Source organism: Heptranchias perlo, chromosome 3 (assembly GCF_035084215.1).
Source record: "Heptranchias perlo isolate sHepPer1 chromosome 3, sHepPer1.hap1, whole genome shotgun sequence".
NCBI classification, from domain to species: Eukaryota; Metazoa; Chordata; class Chondrichthyes; order Hexanchiformes; family Hexanchidae; genus Heptranchias; species Heptranchias perlo.
In genome coordinates this window covers 74,407,235-74,425,244 of record NC_090327.1, presented here as the reverse complement: position 1 = coordinate 74,425,244, position 18,010 = coordinate 74,407,235, and the positions used below count along the sequence as shown (strand labels likewise).

The 18,010-nt window shown below is 40.2% G+C and overlaps 1 protein-coding gene across 1 annotated transcript in view; it reads left to right on the top strand.

The window, feature by feature from the left end:
- Positions 1 to 14,968, top strand: part of cpa6 (carboxypeptidase A6) — a 79,851-nt gene extending 64,883 nt beyond the window's left edge. Inside the window, exons 10-15 of the mRNA XM_067977132.1 lie at positions 5,281 to 5,365; positions 6,738 to 6,927; positions 8,904 to 8,949; positions 11,121 to 11,261; positions 11,981 to 11,995; positions 14,687 to 14,968. Coding sequence (XP_067833233.1) covers positions 5,281 to 5,365; positions 6,738 to 6,927; positions 8,904 to 8,949; positions 11,121 to 11,261; positions 11,981 to 11,995; positions 14,687 to 14,968 — 759 coding nt within the window. The remainder of the gene's footprint in view (positions 1 to 5,280; positions 5,366 to 6,737; positions 6,928 to 8,903; positions 8,950 to 11,120; positions 11,262 to 11,980; positions 11,996 to 14,686) is intronic.
- Positions 14,969 to 18,010: the final 3,042 nt, after the last annotated feature.

Here is an 18,010-nt window from a genome sequence, read left to right as displayed (position 1 = left end):
CAGGCGTAAATCGAGTTTCAGCAATCTTTTGGGCTGGTTCAAAAATTTTTGTGCCCGAAACCAGCCCCACCACAAAAGTGGCCACGCCCCCAGATCGAAATATTAAGGAAAGCAAGTTTCCGCCAATTGTGCTCATTTGCGGCCGTTCGAGGAGTGTCTTCAAATTAAGCTAGTTTTCTTAGGCGTGTCTTAAACATTTTTACATATCAAATATTTATTTTACTACAAAGCTGACTAGTGTACACCAATGAAAGTAGTAAATGGTTCAGAATAGTCTTTTAAGTCATTTTCAGTGATTTTAAAATCAGGTTACTCACAAGTGGAGGATGAGACACTCTTACTAAAAAATATTTTTATTGTAATAAACCCATTGTCAACTGTATTAATAAAACTGCACCAGGTTACCACTCTTAAATACACCATTACTGGCAAATTGTGAAATATTATTCAATAAATCTGTTTGTGAGCTAGCTGCTGTCATAAAAGCTCAACTGGTTCACTAATGTCCTACAGGGAAAGGAATCTGCCACCCCTACCTGCTCTGGCCGACATGTGACTCCAGTCCACACCATGTTAATGTCATTAACTTTAAGTGTTACCAGATAATTTCTGTTTCTTTTCAAACACGTGCAACAAATTTACAGAATGGTTCCCTGGAGTAAACTGGTGTAATAGGCTTTAATGCATTGACTTAGTGTTAACATTTAATTTATTTGTTGATTGCTTATTAAGCATTAATTAATGGATAACATGTAAATTCACTCAGGATTTACTTGATTTGCACATTGTTAATTTTTCTCAGTTGAAGTAGCTATTAAAGCAAATAGAGCTTCAGGGCTGAGCAGAGCATGGGTAGTTTACAGAACTAGTGAATGAGGAGTCTTTCAGTGAAGATAGGTTTGCAACTATTATCTCAGTGCTAAATATTTTAAAGAGGGAGTAGAAAGAGTAGGATGCCACAATCCAGAAAGTTCCAAGACTGTAGGAGGCAGGCATTGAAGACTTGTTACTATCCACTCCAATGTGAGTGTTGCTGAAGGGCCACCTGTCTGTACCTCAGTGAGGAACAGCATTTGAAGAGCTACATCTCAAAAGGGACATGATTTCAGACCCGGGACCAAGCAACATCATAAAGACAATGCTTATAGTCGAAGAGAAGTGACATCCACACTAATGTTTTACATTACTGGGTACTCCAAACACCACAGTCAGTATAATGGGTGATGGGAACGTGGGCCTTAGTGCAGGTGGGGACATAGTCCACAGTATTCTAGATGATTTATAGTTTAAGAATTGGCAAAGGGGCAAGAACAGCATTGGTGAAGTCTAGCCATAAAATGATAAATATATGGATTAGGTTTTTGATGGAGCTGAGTGTCATCAGCATTTTTGAAAGCCATCCTTGTGCTTCTAGATAACATCAAAGGTAATATGTAAGTGATGAAGAGGAGGGATCAAGGATGGAACCCTGGAAAATTTTAGTGTAGTTTTATGGTACTGTTCTAGAAACCCAGTTCAGCATTACTGGCAAATTGTGAAATATTATTCAATAAATCCTTTTGTGGGCGAGCTGCTGTCATAAAAGCTCAACTGTTTCACTAATGTCCTACAGGGAAAGGAATCTGCCACCCCTACCTGCTCTGGCCTACATGTGACTCCAGTCCACGCCATGTTAATGTCCTCTGAAGTGGCCTAGCAAGCCACTAAATTGTAAACAATCACTACAAAACAAAACATTGAGAAACAGACAGAACTATCAGCAATGACCTCGGCATCAGATTATCACGAAACTCAGTCCCAGCCTAGTCAACCCTGTAGAACCCTTGTCACTAACATCTTGGGACTGGTACTCAAAGGGGGAGAGCTGTTCCACAGACTAGTCAAGCAACAACATGATATAATCATACTCACAGCATTCCATCTATCAACCAACACCCCTGAATCCTCCATCACCATTCTTGGGTTTGGTGGAAGAAACCCACCAGCATGAGCACAGTGGTATACATTCAGGTGGGAGTGGCCCTTGGAGTCGTCAGCATTGACTCTGGACACCATGAAGTTTCATGGCTTCAGGCCATGGAAACTTCTTGCTGATTATCAGCTATTCCTGCCCCGCCCCCTCCCACTCCCTCAACTGACTCATCAGTACTCTTTCATGTTCAAACGTAGAATTACATTGAATTTTACAGCACAGAAGCAGGCCATCCTGTCTCACAGGTCACTATTACGTGTTTATGCTCCACGTGAGCAACCTTCCACCTTACTTTCATCTAACCCTATCCTTCTATTCCTTTCTCCTTCATAAATACTGTGGCTACAAGAGCAGGTCAGAGGCTTGGTATTCTGTGGTGAGTGATTCACCACCTGAATCCCCAAAGTCTTTCCACCATCTACAAGGCACAAGTCAGGAGTGTGATGGAATACTCTCCAGTTGCTTGGACGAGTGCAACTCCAACAACACTCAAGAAGCTCGACACCATCAAGGACAAAGCAGCTCGCTTGATTGGCACCCCATCCATCACCCTAAACATTCACTCCCTTCACCAGCGGCACACTGTGGCTGCAGTGTGTACCATCCACAGGATGCACTGCAACAACTCACCAAAGCTTCTTCGACAGCACCTCCCAAACCCACGACCACCTAGAAGGACAAGGGCAGCAGGCACATGGGAACAATACCACCTGCACGTTCCCCTCCAAGTCACACACCATCCCGACGTGGAAATATATCGCCGTTCCTTCATCGTCACTGGGTCAAAATCCTGGCACTCGCTACCTAACAGCGCTGTGGGAGAACCTTTGCCGCACGGACTGCAGCGGTTCAAGAAGGCGGCTCATCACCATCTTCTCAAGAGCAATTAGGGATGGGCAATAAATGCTGGCCTTGCCAGCGACGCCCACATCCCACGAACGAATTTTTTAAAAATGTACTTATCGAGCTTCCCCTTAAATGCATCTATTCCCCTCAACCACTCCATGTGGTAGTGAGTTCCACGTTTTCACCACTCTCTGAGAAAGGTAGTTTCTCCTGAATTCCTTATTGGATTTATTAGTGACTATCTTATATTTATGGCCCCTAGTTTTGGACTCTCCCACTAATGGAAACATCTTCTCTACGTCTATCCTATCAAACCCACTCATAATTTTAAAAACCTCTTTTAAAAACTAAGAGGAAGCACTGAGGAAAACAAAAATGATAAATGTACTCTGGGTGGGTGACTTAAATGTTCAAGATGCTCAGTACTACTGAGTCCTGAAGAACATAGCTGCCAGACTGGGTCTGCGTCAGGTGTGAGGAAACCAACGCAAGAGAATAATCTACTTCAACTTGCCTTCACTAATCTACGTGTCCCCGCTGATAGATGCATCTATCCACAATAGCATTGATGGAAGTGACCACTGCACAGTTCTGGTGAAGACAAAGTCTCATCTTCACAGTGAGGATGCCCTTCGTCATGTACTGTAGCACTGCCACCATGCCAAGAGGGACAGACTAAGGACAGCTTTAGCAGCCCAAAATCGGGCATCCATGAAATGCTATTAAAATAAACATTAATTCCTGCAGCAGGATCATATACCAGTTCAGTTGATCAGCACCCTTGCCACTGAACTCAATATCACCTCCTCCACCACTGGCACAATGTGGCTGCAGTATGCACCATCTACAGGATGCACTGCAGCAATTAAATGTTTATTTTAATAGCACCTCCCAGCCCTGCAACCTCTATCACCAAGAAGGACAAGAACAGCAATATCACGGTAGCATTAAGACCTCCAAGTCACAGCTGTCCTGACTTGGACATTTAAAGCCATTCCTTTAACATTGTTGGGTCATAAATCTGGAATTTCCTGCCTAATACCACAACAACCTTCGCAGGATGGGCAATAAATAGGCCTTACTAGTGCCATCACATCACAAGACAGTTTTGTTCTGCGTGGCATTGCAAACCTTCAGTGTCAGTTTTATTCTGAAATGCCATCTTTTAAAAAATTAAGTCCTCTATTTTGTTACAGTCTTTAATGTGGAAAGTGTTCTGTTTACATGCATTTATGATTTCCCTACATATAGTGAACAAATCTACCCTTAAATGCCCAAATGTTAGGTTGTCTCAGTGGTAGCACTCTTGCCTCTCAGTCAGAAAGTTCAGGCCCTACTCAGGACTTGAGCACATAATTCATGCTGGCACTTCAGTGCAGTACCAAGATAATGCTGCATTGTTGGAGGTGCTGCCTTTTGGATGAGATGTTAAACCAAGGTGCTATCTTCCTGCTCAGGTGGATGTAAAATGTCGCTTGGAATTATTCAAAGAAGAGCAGGGAGTTCTCTTGGTGTCCTGGTCAACATTTATTCCTCAACTGACACCCCCAATAGCAGACTAACTGGTCATATATCTCATTGATGTTTGTGGGACCTTTTTTTGCTGCATTTGTCAACACTTCAAAAGTAACTAACTATCTGTGAAGTGCGTTGGGACATCCTGAGGATATGAAAGGTTACTTTTATTTGATTAAAAAATGAAAGCATGCGTTTTTATAGATTGATTAGTTACTTAAGTAGACATTGGACATCGGAATCGGTGCTGAAAATCTATGCAAAATACATTGTTATTATCATATAAACAAGATGTATGTCAACAGTCAATAACCCCACCAGGTGAGGGTGAATCTATGTCGAAGAAACATTCCCCATTTAGTATTCACTGCATACAATGGCCAGCATAAGTTACTTAACCACCACTGCTAAGCATCCATGATACATCCCAGTAACAAAGCATCGACTGGAACCTTTAAATTGGACATTTCGGTGATATATGACATTAATGCAGATTTCACAGAAGAATTTTCAATTTATGTAATGCCAACTAATAAGAAATGTTTTAGAGGTGAATTGAGCTAGTCTTCAATGGTATATCATGAAATTCTGATCTTTACATTCAGTAGGGACTTGATTCAAAAGTAATTTTAGCTGGAAGCAAGCTAATGATTTCAATGAAGGCACAAGATTGGACATGCTTTGTGAATATAGCTGCTAATGTCTAAAACTGAGACAGAATAATGGGACAGAAATAAACCAAGATTAAAATATTGTTTGTGTATAACCACATGAAATGAAATTATATGAATTTAATGAGTTATATGGTATAAATGCGATCTGTAAAATATCTCATTGTGATTTACTTTGATGTTAACAGCTTCACTAAACAATGTTGCAGCAATTTTATTCAACTGAGGCTAATATACTTTAAGTAACATGCTGTACTTTTTTGTTTCATTTTTCAGGAATCGGCAGCATACAATGCTGTCAATGCTCTTTACTCAGCGTATGGTATCAAATACAAACATGGGCCTGCCTCTAGCACTTTGTGTAAGCTTTTTAAATTGATAATGTTTGAATTGGGGTCTAATAGAGGTTAGATAGGCAGATCAGAAATTATATTTAATTCATAATTGTAAGGAAAATGTAGCACAAAAATGTGCACAATACACATTTATTGTGCTATAAAATTATAATTCTACTCAAAGTAATAGAAAAGCAAGTACAGCATGTCAAATGAATTGAAAGCCATCAATAGTTCTGAATACTGGTGAGGGAGACGGTTCCTCTGGGGAGTGCAACCAGAGCCAAGACCGTAGCACCATGGTTGTACGGAGGGGAGGAGAAAGTTCAGGAGAGCAATAGTGATAGGGGATTCTATAGTTAGGGGAACGGACAGGCGTTTCTGCAGCCACAGATGTGATTCCAGGATGGTATGTTGCCTCCCTGGTGCCAGGGTCAAGGATGTCACTGAGCAGCTGCAGAATATTCTGGAGGGGGAGGGCGAACAGCCAAAGGTTGTGGTACCAACGACATAGGTAGGACGAAGAAAGAGGTTCTGCTGAGGGAATTTGAGCAGTTAGGGACTAAATTAAAAAGCAGAACTACAAAGGTAATAATTTCCGGATTATTACCTGAGCCACGAGCAAATTGGCACAGGGTAAATCAGATCAGAGAGATGAATGCGTGGCTCAAAGATTGGTGTGGGAGAAGTGGGTTTCAATTCATGGGGCACTGGCACCAGTACTGGGGAAAGAGAGCTGTTCCATTGGGACAGGCTTCACCTGCTGCAACCAGTGTTCTGGTGAACTGAATAACCAGGGCGGTAGTTTCAGACTATTTCTCTGTAGCAGAGAAAGCTAAGACAAGATTTTTAAAATTATGAAGAGTTTTAATGGGATGAGTAGGGAAAGACTATTTCCTCTGATTGGGGTGTCAGTAACGAGAGGTCATCAATTTTAAATCATCACTCAGAGTGAGGAGAAAGGGTAGGAGAAATTTATTTACATAGAGCATTGTTGGAGGATGTAATGCTTTGCCACAGGGAGTGGTTGAGGCAGAAATCATTGCTTCCTTTAAGGCTATGGTGAGAGACCAGGACAATGGGATTAGTTTTGGATGGCTCTAGAAAGGAGCCTGCACAGACACGGTGGGCAGAATGGCCTCCTATGCTGTAAATGTAGGACTGATCCCAAGAAATTCTTCACACAAAGAGAGATTTTTTAAAAATGGAATGGATTTCTGGATAGTGCAGTGGCAGTGAAATCCTTGGAATCATTTAAAAAAAACAATTGGGGACTTCAAATTCTTTCTGGATGAATAAACTAAGATGAGTCAAATGGTCTTCTTCATCCACAAATATCTTGTGATATGATATATTGAAATATAAGTTGTTCTAATATATTTCCTTCTTACCTTTCAGATGTCACTTCTGGTAGTTCTATGGATTGGGCTTATAAACATGGCATTCCCTATGCATTTGCATTTGAACTGCGAGATACTGGATATTATGGATTTTTGTTGCCGGAATCGCTAATTAAACCCACATGTACAGAGACAACATTAGCTGTGAAAAATATTACAAACCATATTCTTAAGAAATGCCCATTAAAGTGAGCTATTCATCACCACATGATTTATGTTTTTTTAAATCAGTACAAACCATTTTGCAATGTAACTTTTTTTGCTTAAATAAGCTAAGTTGACTATAGATTTACATCTCTTTTTATATTTTATCTTCATGTGGAAGGTAAGTATTTTGGCAACCACAAATGGCAGAAATTTGTCACCATAATATACAAAGGTTTATTGTATAATTGAAGAATTTGGAAATTATAACTATTCTCGACAGTGACGCTTTGTGACAAAAAGATTGTCACTAATGATTCTCAACTTAAAAGACTTAACAGTTTCGAACAACTATCAAGGACACAATCATATTTTGCCTTATTCTTTTATTGTAATTGAGATGCTTTGTTGCACTATGAAGAAGACCATGATAATGCAGCAAAGTATTATCAAACTGTATCCAAGTTCATTAATGCTTTTACTGTAACTAAGTACAGGGAAAGAAATTCAGATTTTTTTTGAATAAGTTTTTTTTTTAAAACTGCTCATGTCCCCTAAGGGTCTTAAGAGTAAGAATCAATGTAGAAAATTTTACTGCTTTCAGCCTCCACCTTAAAATTACCAATTGAGTGACAGATTTTAAAATACCCCATTTTTTATATTTTATTTTATCCCTGCAAGAAACCATGCTAAGGCTGAAACTTCTTGAGAATGGCCATTTACTGTAAGCCTTCTCTGATTGCCAGCAACTCTCTTGTACCACCAAATAGTCAGTTCACAGCAACATTGGCACATGCCTGGGAACAGGTCACTCACCTTTCCTCTTGATGCAATTAGATCATGACTTGAAAGACTGGGAGAGAAAAATAAAGTGTACCTTGATACTTTGAAGAACTTTGTTAGTTGCAGTAGCAGAAACAGTCACTCTTGTATGCAGAAAGATGACATTTCAAATTATATAGAATCCATGAAATGATTAGATTTTATATGGTTGGTGAAAGCAGTATACCTGGTTAGTTAAATGGAATTTTGACATTACAATTTTTAAACTATTTCCAAAATCACGATGAGAATTATGTAAAAAATGTATTGCCATAATAAATAATGGTAAGCTAATCTACTCCATTTACATTTCAGTGGGAACTCCCTGCTTGCTTGATTAAGGCTTTTTATAACTTTGTCATGATTAATGACAACAATACGACATATATCAGTTGTCTTCAGCACGAATGGATGTTACTTTTGTAGCTTTAGTTAAGCCTTCAATATGTGTTCAAACATCTAATTAAAAATAGAATTTAAGTAAAATGCTTCCCTGATGAGATATCAAACTACAGAAAACAAGTGTAAAAAAAAGTGTGAATATTGACATAAATTTATGCAGTAACCTATCAGTAGGCAGAGTGTCTTACCACTGCATGTCTACAGAAGTGAAACCTCCAAAGGGGGTCAGAAAATTAAAAACAGTTAAGATTTGAAGTTGCATTTTCAGAGGAATGGAAAAGCATCCATCACTGGAAAAGAGGATATTTAAACAATATCACTTAAAATTAATCTGTCTATGTTTGGAAACAACAATTGTGGTGTTGCGGAACTGCCATGGTTGTTATGCATGGCAATATCATAAGTGGATTCATGAAGATTTCTGAAAGGTATTTTTAGCAAAATTGTACAGGATTCAAAAAGATTTTGTTGATGATTTTGCTACGGATACCAACCATAGAAAATCTTTATGAATGCATTTATACTGTGACTGTCCCTAGTGAGCAGAGCAACTTTTATATTTGTTCTTGCAGAATAACTTATTTATATATTGGCTCAGATCAAATTGGACAGAAGTAACAGGCTAGATTCCCAGGTTAGCTGTCAAAGAACAGTGAAGCCATATTCACTGCTGGTTAAAAATGCAAGATTTATTTCTGTTTTCAAAAAGTGATTTTACAAAAATATATGTATTGTTTGGTCAATGTTGGGAAATGATTTATAGGCTCTTTTCCCTGCCATTATTTTTCTGTTTCAGCCTTTTAGAGTTGTGTAAGCAGCAGTTAAAGTCAAATATGAAAAAGGTATTGATTTTTCTGACTAGAATTTAACTACTGCATACATAATACAGAAAGTATAAATCAGAAAAATAATGATGGCTGGGGAGTAAGAATTCGAAAATTGTTCCTTGTCATTCATTTAGTGAAACAATTGTTAGCGCTGTTTTTTAAAAAAAAATAGTTCTGCAAGAACAAATATATATTACGTCATCACATTTTGAAAATAGATTGAAAGACAGGAATCAATATATCATTAACCAACCATCGATGCAGACTCAATGGGGGTGATTTTAAACCCCAAGAATGGGTGGGTTGGGGGCAGGTGGGAGTTGAAAATAGTTGATTTTTGGGTTGCGAGAGCAACCCGGCTTTATTTCCGGGTTTAACATTGGCGCGGAATGCCAAGTCCAAAAAACAACTATTTTCAACTCCCACCCAACCCACCCGTTCTTGGGGTTTAAAATCACCCCCATTATATCTCAATTCATTTTGCAAACAACATAGCACAATAAGTAAGCACAATGTGCACCATCACACATGTAACTATTGAATTTTTCCAGAAAAACTGTGATGAATATAAATGAAAGAACAAATGAAAGATTTGTGTATATTGAATCTTAAGTGAAACAATCTTTAAATGCTGATAGACAATGTAATCCTCAAGATATTCTCTCATACTGAAAGGTAGATTTATAAAATACTTAATTTATTTGTTATTTGTTATTTATATTAATGATTTGGATGAGAATTTAGGAGGCATGGTTAGTAAGTTTGCAGATGACACCAAGATTGGTGGCATTGTGGACAGTGAAGAAGGTTATCTAGGATTGCAACTGGACCTTGATAAATTGGGCCAGTGGGCCGATGAATGGCAGATGGAGTTTAATTTAGATAAATGTGAGGTGATGCATTTTGGTAGATCGAATCGGGCCAGGACCTACTCCGTTAATGGTAGGGCGTTGGGGAGAGTTATAGAACAAAGAGATTTAGGAGTACAGGTTCATAGCTCCTTGAAAGTGGAGTCACAGGTGGATAGGGTGGTGAAGAAGGCATTCGGCATGCTTGGTTTCATTGGTCAGAACATTGAATACAGGAGTTGGGATGTCTTGTTGAAGTTGTACAGGACATTAGTAAGGCCACACTTGGAATACTGTGTACAGTTCTGGTCACCCTATTATAGAAAGGATATTATTAAACTAGAAAGAGTGCAGAAAAGATTTACTAGGATGCTACCGGGACTTGATGGTTTGACTTATAGGGAGAGGTTAGACAGACTGGGACTTTTTTCCCTGGAGAGTAGGAGGTTAAGGGGTGATCTTATAGAAGTCTATAAAATAATGAGGGGCATAAATAAGGTAGATAGTCAAAATCTTTTTCCAAAGGTAGGGGAGTCTATAACGAGGGGACATAGATTTAAGTTGAGAGGGGAGAGATACAAAAGGGTCCAGAGGGGCAATTTTTTCACTCAAAGGGTGGTGAGTGTCTGGAATGAGCTGCCAGAGGCAGTAGTTGAGGCGGGTACAATTTTGTCTTTTAAAAAGCATTTGGACAGTTACATGGGTAAGATGGGTATAGAGGGATATGGGCCAAGTGCAGGCAATTGGGACTAGCTTAGTGGTATAAACTGGGCGACATGGACATGTTGGGCCGAAGGGCCTGTTTCCATGTTGTAACTTCTGATTCTATAATTGCTAACATAATAAAGAACTATAAATTGTAATTATTTAATTTAAAGAGGAGGAAGAAAGGCTGTATTCTCTCATAGTGAAAGGTAAACTAATAAAATATTTCCTGTTATGTTAAAACATTTGCAATTTATGCATAGGACAAAATATTAGTTGAGTGAATTCTATTCAAATTTCTATTTTGAGTTCTCCCTCTAATTGGGAACACAGAGAGAAAGAGACACATGGATAGGCAGATTTTTAAACAAGAAACTGCAAGGTATAGTCATTGGCCGGGAGCTGGAAGTTAAAATACAAGAGGTCAGTTTTTCCATTTGGAAATTCTCTAGAAAGGGAAGGCTAACGTGGAGGTGCTGCTGTCTCAAATTAAAGAACGGAGGGATCTTGGAGTACTGGGGAGAAGCCATCACATCCAATGCTACGGGTCATGTGGAAGGATATTGGATGATGATCTCAGGGGTTCTACAATGAAGAGAAGCAGTACATCAGACACATATGGAAATTCTGCAGCAAATGGCTGGTATAATGGTGGAGTCCACTACCGTGCTGTGCATCAACATTGAAGAGAGTTTAGACACGTGGCAAGGCAGTCTGAAGAACATGGCAGCTGCAGTAGTATCTGTAAACCTACCATTTGAGAAATCCAGACAAGTCAGTCAACTCACTGGAGGCACTGAATGAAGGACTGCAAGTCTTGGGGGACCGTTTGGAGAGGTCAAGTAGATAGCAAAGTATACAGGGCAGCATCTTTGAAAGATCAGAGGATATTCAGATAATTCTCAGGGATTTAAGGATCTTTTTGATTTCATGAGGTGCATTCTCCTGCTGATCGCTGCTAATCAGAGGTCTGTTCCCAATATCGGTGGGGAAACTAGTGCATGTGCCGCAGGAGCACTCCAACAGCTCCCTACTGAAGCCTTTATCTTTACAGGACTAGGCTGTCATGGAGTACATGACAAAGATTCAGACTGTCCCATGTCCATTCCAGGGCTCGGAGACCTTGAGAAAAGGGCCAACTCCATCCTAAGATTTTGCAGTAACTGTTTACATCTCAGGCCTCAAGCTCTCAGGTGGCATAAGGACATAAGAAATAGGAACAGTTGAAGGCCATATGGCCCCTCGAGCCTGCTCCGCCATTCAATCAGATCATGGCTGATCTTCTATCTCAACTCCACTTTCCTGCCCTATCCCCACGTCCCTTGATTCCCTTAGTGTAGAAAAAGTGTTAGAATAGGGTAGAGAAAATCTTGTGTGGATGCAAGGGTGTGTACAGAAAAACAACAATGTTTTTGTAATGTTTTTGTAAATAGTTGCAGTAAATCACTGGAATATTTGATGTAAGCACTGCTTAGTGTTTGGTCCTCTTATAGGACAATGGAGAACAGGTAATATGCTGATGTTGAGCCTCAGGATTATGTGATCTAGGATGAGTACTGGATTAAAGGATTTGTAATTTACATGAAGGAGGGGATAAGGAGTAATACCATTGGTGACAAAGCAAGACTGTTAAAACACATGAGAACACTTTTCTTATAAATTGAAGTATGATGCCCTTTGCAGTGCCACCGAGGACACTTGCGAGTGACTATCCTCCTGATGCTCCACTCCAGGTTCTGCTTCTAAATCAGCTACGATCACCTCCCCAGGAATCTCCAAGTCCAGGCCTTTTTGGATAGCAAGGTTGTGCAGAGCACAGCAAGCTGTAAGATATATGCTCTGGAGCATATTGTCGAGCCTCTCCTGATCTATCAAACCAACAAAAGCACCCTTTTAGGATCCCTATGCTTCTCTCAATAACTACTCTGGCTGTTGTGGTGCTTCTTAACTGCTGTACTTGCAGGTCTTAAAGGGGTCATTGTCTATGGCTGCAGGGGATACATCTTACAACCCACAAGCCATCTGTTCACTTGACCATCTTGGAAGAGCTCAGGGAGGGCAGAATTCCTGAAGATGAATACATCATAGTAGTATCATATATGTTATAGCACAGAAGGAAGCCAATCGGCCCTTTGTGCCTGTGCCGGCTCTTTGAAAGAGCTATCCAATTAGTCCTCCTCTGCTCATTCCCCATAGCCCTGCAAATTTATTCCCTTCAAGTATTTATCCAATTTCCTTTTGAAAGTTATTATTGAATCTGCTTCCACCATCCTTTCAGGCAGTGCATTCCAGATCATAACTACTCGCTGCGTAAAAAAGTTTTTCCTTATGTCACCTTTGATTCTTTTACCAATCACCTTAAATCTGTGATCTCTGGTTCTCGACCCTTCCATCAATGGGAACAGTTTCTCTTTATTTACTCCATCAAAACCCTTAATGATTTTGAACACCTCTATCAAATCTCCTCACCTTCTCTGCTCTAAAAAGAACAACCCCAGCTTCTCCAGTCTCTCCACATAACTGAAGTCCCTCCTCCCTGGTATCATTCTAGTAAATCTCTTCTTCACCCTCTCTAAGGCGTTGACATCCTTCCTAAACTGTGGTGCCCAGAAATGAACACAATACTCCAGCTGAGGCCAAACCAGCATTTTTTAAGGTTTAGCATAACTTCCTTGCTTTTGTACTCTATGCCTCTGTTAATAAAAGCCAAAGATACCATATGCTTTTTTAACAGCCTTCTCAACTTGTCCTGCCACCTTCAAAGATTTGTGTACATACACCCGCAGGACTCTGTTCCTGCACCCCCTTTAAAATTATACCATTTAGTTCATATTGTCTCTCCTCATTTTTCCTACCAAAATGTATCACTTCACATTTCTCTGCATTAAATTTCATCTGCCACGTGTCTGCCCATTTCACCAGTCTGTCTATGTCCTCTTGAAGTCCGCAAATATCCTCCACATTGTTTACTACATTTCTGAGTTTCATGTCATTTGCAAACTTTGAAATTATACCCTGTATTCCCAAGTCCAGGTCATTAATATATATCAAAAAGAGCAGTGGTCCTAATACTGACCATCTGGGGAACACCACTGTATACTTCCCTCCTGTCTGAAAAACAACCGTTCACCACTACTCTCTGCTTTCTGTCCCTTAGCCAATTTTGTATCCACACTACCACTGTCAATTTAATCCCATGGGCTTTAATTTTGCTAACAAGTTTATTATGTGGTACTTCATCAAATGCCTTTTGAAAGTCCATATACACATCAACCACGCTACCCTCATCAACCCTCTCTGTTACTTCATCAAAGAACTAAATCAAGTTTGTCAAACACGATTTTCCTTTAACAAATGCGTGTTGACTTTGACCTTCATTTATTAGCCCATACTTTTCCAAGTGCCAATTAATTTTGTCTCCAAAAGTTTCCCCACCACTGACGTTAGGCTGACTAGTCTGTAATTGCTGAGTTTATCCCTCTCTCCTTTTTTGAACAGGGGTGTAATATTTGCAATCAACCAGTTCGCTGGCACTGCCCCCATATCTAAGGAGGATTGGAAGATTGTGCCCAGAGCCTCTGCAATTTATACCCTTACACTTGGATGTCAGCCCCCCCAGCAATGCTGGGTTCCCCAAAGTTCAGGGTGCAATAGATGGCACCTACATTAACCTAGGATACATCCCATCTGGACCTGGTGACTTTTCTACTTTGAGTACTGCCAACCTTTTAAGTACCTCTTTTTTCTATTTTTATCCTATCCAATATCGCTACTACCTCCTCCTTTACTGCTACATTGGCAGCATCCCCTTTAGTGAAGACCGATACGAAGTATTCATTTATTACCTCAGCCATACCCTCTGCCTCCACAAGAAGATCTTTTTTGTCCCTAATCATGGCAACCTTCAGCAAGTCTGGCAATTCTGTGAAGGATGTTTTGCATCTGGTCATACACAATCTGAACATTCAGTAAGTGGTACCTCTTCCTATTAAGAAAGTTGAGGGGGTTAAGGGCAGGAGCTCGCAATGTTATGTAGGTGCCATCTATTGCACCCCGAACTTTGGGGAACCCAGCAGTGCTGGGGCGGCTGACATCCAAGTGTAAGTGCCAAAACCCTTCACCACAGACCCTGCCAGAGTATGCGGGTTGAGGGAGACTCCCAATTTAAATATTATTAGTGCACGCCCATATTACTACAGGCTCATGTCAGGCATCTGCCAGAGGAAGAGGGGCAGGAAATGACATGTCAATCCACTCCCAGGTCTTCCAGCACTAATGGCCCAGAGAGGCAAAGAAAATTTCAAAATGCAACTAAATCTTCAGGGGTTCAGGTTAAGTCCCAGGTGGGTTCCAATTCTGTCAGCCAGCAGACTTGTAAGCGTCTTGCCATCTGGCATACCAGCATGACAGAGCATTTCCAGGCTAGAGTTAAGGAAACCCCCCAGACTGGAATCCCTTTCCGCCAGCCACAGCCCCTCTGACCCAGGTGACCTTGTTCCACGCCAAACAATAGTCCACAGAAATTAGAGGCACGGGTTGAGCCTTCTGTTACAGCTTGTAATTTCCTGCCCATCAACAAGTGAGCTCCAAAGACCATAAGAGATAGGAGCAGGAGTAGGCCTTTTGGCCCTTCGAGCCTGCTCTGCCATTTAATGTGATCATGGCTGATCTGATTTTTACTTCAACTCCACTTTCCTGCCATTTCCCCATATCCTTTGACTCCCTTGCTGATCAAAAATTTGTCGAACTCAGCCTTGAATGTATTCAATGACTCAGCCTCCACAGCTTTTTGGGGTAAAGAATTCCAAAGATTCACGACCCTCTGGGAGAAGAAAATCCTCCTCGTTTCCGTCTTAAACAGGCGACCCCTTAGTCTGAGACTATGCCTCCTAGTTTTAGATTCCCCCATGAGGGGTAACATCCTCTCAGCATCTACCCTATCGAGTCCCTTCAGAATCTTGTATGTTTCAATAAGATCTCCTCTCATTCTTCTAAACTCCAATGAGTATAGACCAAACCTGTTCAATCTTTCCTCATAACACAACCTTTCCATACCTGGAATCAACCTAGTGAAGCTTCTCTGAACTGCCTCCAATGCAAGTATATCCTTCCTTAAATAAGGGCACCCGAACTGTATGCAGTATTTCAGGTGTGGTCTCACCAGCACCCTGTACAGTTGTAGCATGACTTCCCTGCTTTTATACTCCATCCTCCGAGAAATAAAGGCCAATATTCCGTTTGCCTTCCAGATTACCTGCTGCACCTGTATGTTGCCTTATTATGTTTCATGTACGAGGACACCCAGATCCCTCTGTACTGCAGCATTTTGTAGAATTTCTCCATTCAAATAATATTTTGCTTTTTATTTTTCCTCCTAAAGTGGATGACTTCACATTTTCTCACATTATATTCCATCTGCCAAATCTTTGCCCATTCGCTTAATCTGCCAATATCCCTTCGCAGACACTTTGTGTCCTCCTCACAACTTACTTTTCACCTATCTTTGTATCATCAGCAAATTTGGCCACAAGACACTCTGTTCCTTCATCCAAGTCATTGATATATTTATGTGGCACCTTATCGAATGCCTTTTGGAAATCCAAATATACTGCATCCATTGGTTCCCCTTTATCCACCCTGCCCGTTACTTCCTCAGAGAACTCTAATAAATTTGTCAGACACTATTTCCCCTTCATAAAACCAGGTTGACTCTCCTTGATTGTATTATGAGTCTCCAAATGTCTTGCTACTATACTTCCTTGATAATGGATGCTAGCATTTTCCCAATGACAGATGTTAGACTAACTGGTCTATAGTTACTTGCTTTCTATCTCACTCCCTTCTCGAATAGGGGTGTTACGTTTGTGGTTTTACAATCCGCTGGGACCTTTCCAGAATCTAGTGAATTCTGGAAGATTACAACCAATGCATCCACTATCTCTGTAGCCTCTTCCTTTTAAGACTCTCAGATGCAAGCCATCAAGTCTAGGGGACTTGTCAGCCTGCAGACCCATTAGTTTACCTAGTACTTTTTCTCTAGTGATTGTGATTATTTTTAGTTCCTCCCTCCCCTTTGCCCCTTGATTATCTACTATTATTGGTATGTTATTAGTGTCTTCTACTGTGAAGATAGATACAGAATATCTGTTCAATTCCTCTGCCATTTCCTTGTTTTCCATTATTATTTCCCCAGTCTCATCCTCTGAGGGACCAATGTTTACTTTAGCAACCCTCTTCCTTTTTATATACTTGTAGAAGCTTTTACTGTCAGTTTTTATATTTTTTGCTAGTTTACTTTCATAATTTATTTTCTCCCTCTTTACTATTCTTTTAGTCATCCTTTGCTGGTTTTTAAAGTTTTCCCAATCTTCGGGCTTACCAGTAATCTTTGCCACGTTGTATGCTTTTTTATGCTCCCACTCAGGCATTTTCCACGCCTGGAACACTCACACATTATTAAAATGATATTAGTCTATGTGATACATAAGAACAGGCCATTCAGCCTGTTGAGCCTGCTCCACCATTCAATTAGATCAGGGCGGATCTGTACTTCAACTCCATTTACCCGCCTTAGCTCCATATTCCTTGATACCCTTACCCAACAAAAATCAATCGATCTCAGTCTTGAAAGCTCCAATTATCCCAGAATCCACACACTTTTGGGGGTGTTGTGAAGGTGCAGACACCCATTAATCTAACTGAAAACAGATTGATGAATGTCTGATTTTCTTACATTTGACTTATCTTTCCCCAAGATCTGCCATCCCTAACTGCACAGTTGCTTGGAAAATTCACGTTCTGCCAGACACAAGATGCCTGTACTTCTCTAAATCTCTGAGTTACTTATGATTCTATTGCAATTGTATGAAATTTCCTCCATATAACGAAGAACCTACAAAAGCATATGGGGCTAATACAGTAATTTTGATCTTGGATTTGGTCTGAAAGATGTATTTCAAAATTGATTTAGATTTTTAAAAATTATTTTATTTTAATATTTTTCCTATGGCACATTATGATACATCAGTGATCCAACACAGTATTTATCTCGTGGGTGATTTGTCCAGATTTTGTGACTTTTATCCATCATACTGTGCTCCTGACCAACAGTAATGTGAATAACCTATATTGCTCGAGCACTCTTACATAGAAGAACAGCTGACCTGCATATTCACCTGCTCCTCTGCTGATATCTCAGTCCTGTAATATCCAGAACCCTTACCAACCTCTCCACCACTCTAGCAATGGATATACTATGCCCTCTATGCAAGGTGAGTGCTTGTATATTGTTGTGATTCAGTACCATATGTAAGTGCAAGCGGCTCAGTCTCCGTACTGGTGCTTCTTGTAGTGGTGTTTTGAGTTGCTTGTAGCACAGTGGTGAGTGTTCTTGAACACTAGATAATCCAGGTTCATATTGTGCAGAGATGTACTTTATTGAACTGCAGCACACTAGCTTTATGTCAACATCAGCAGAACAACTAACATTTATTTATTGCCAAAGGCTTACTTTATGACTTAAT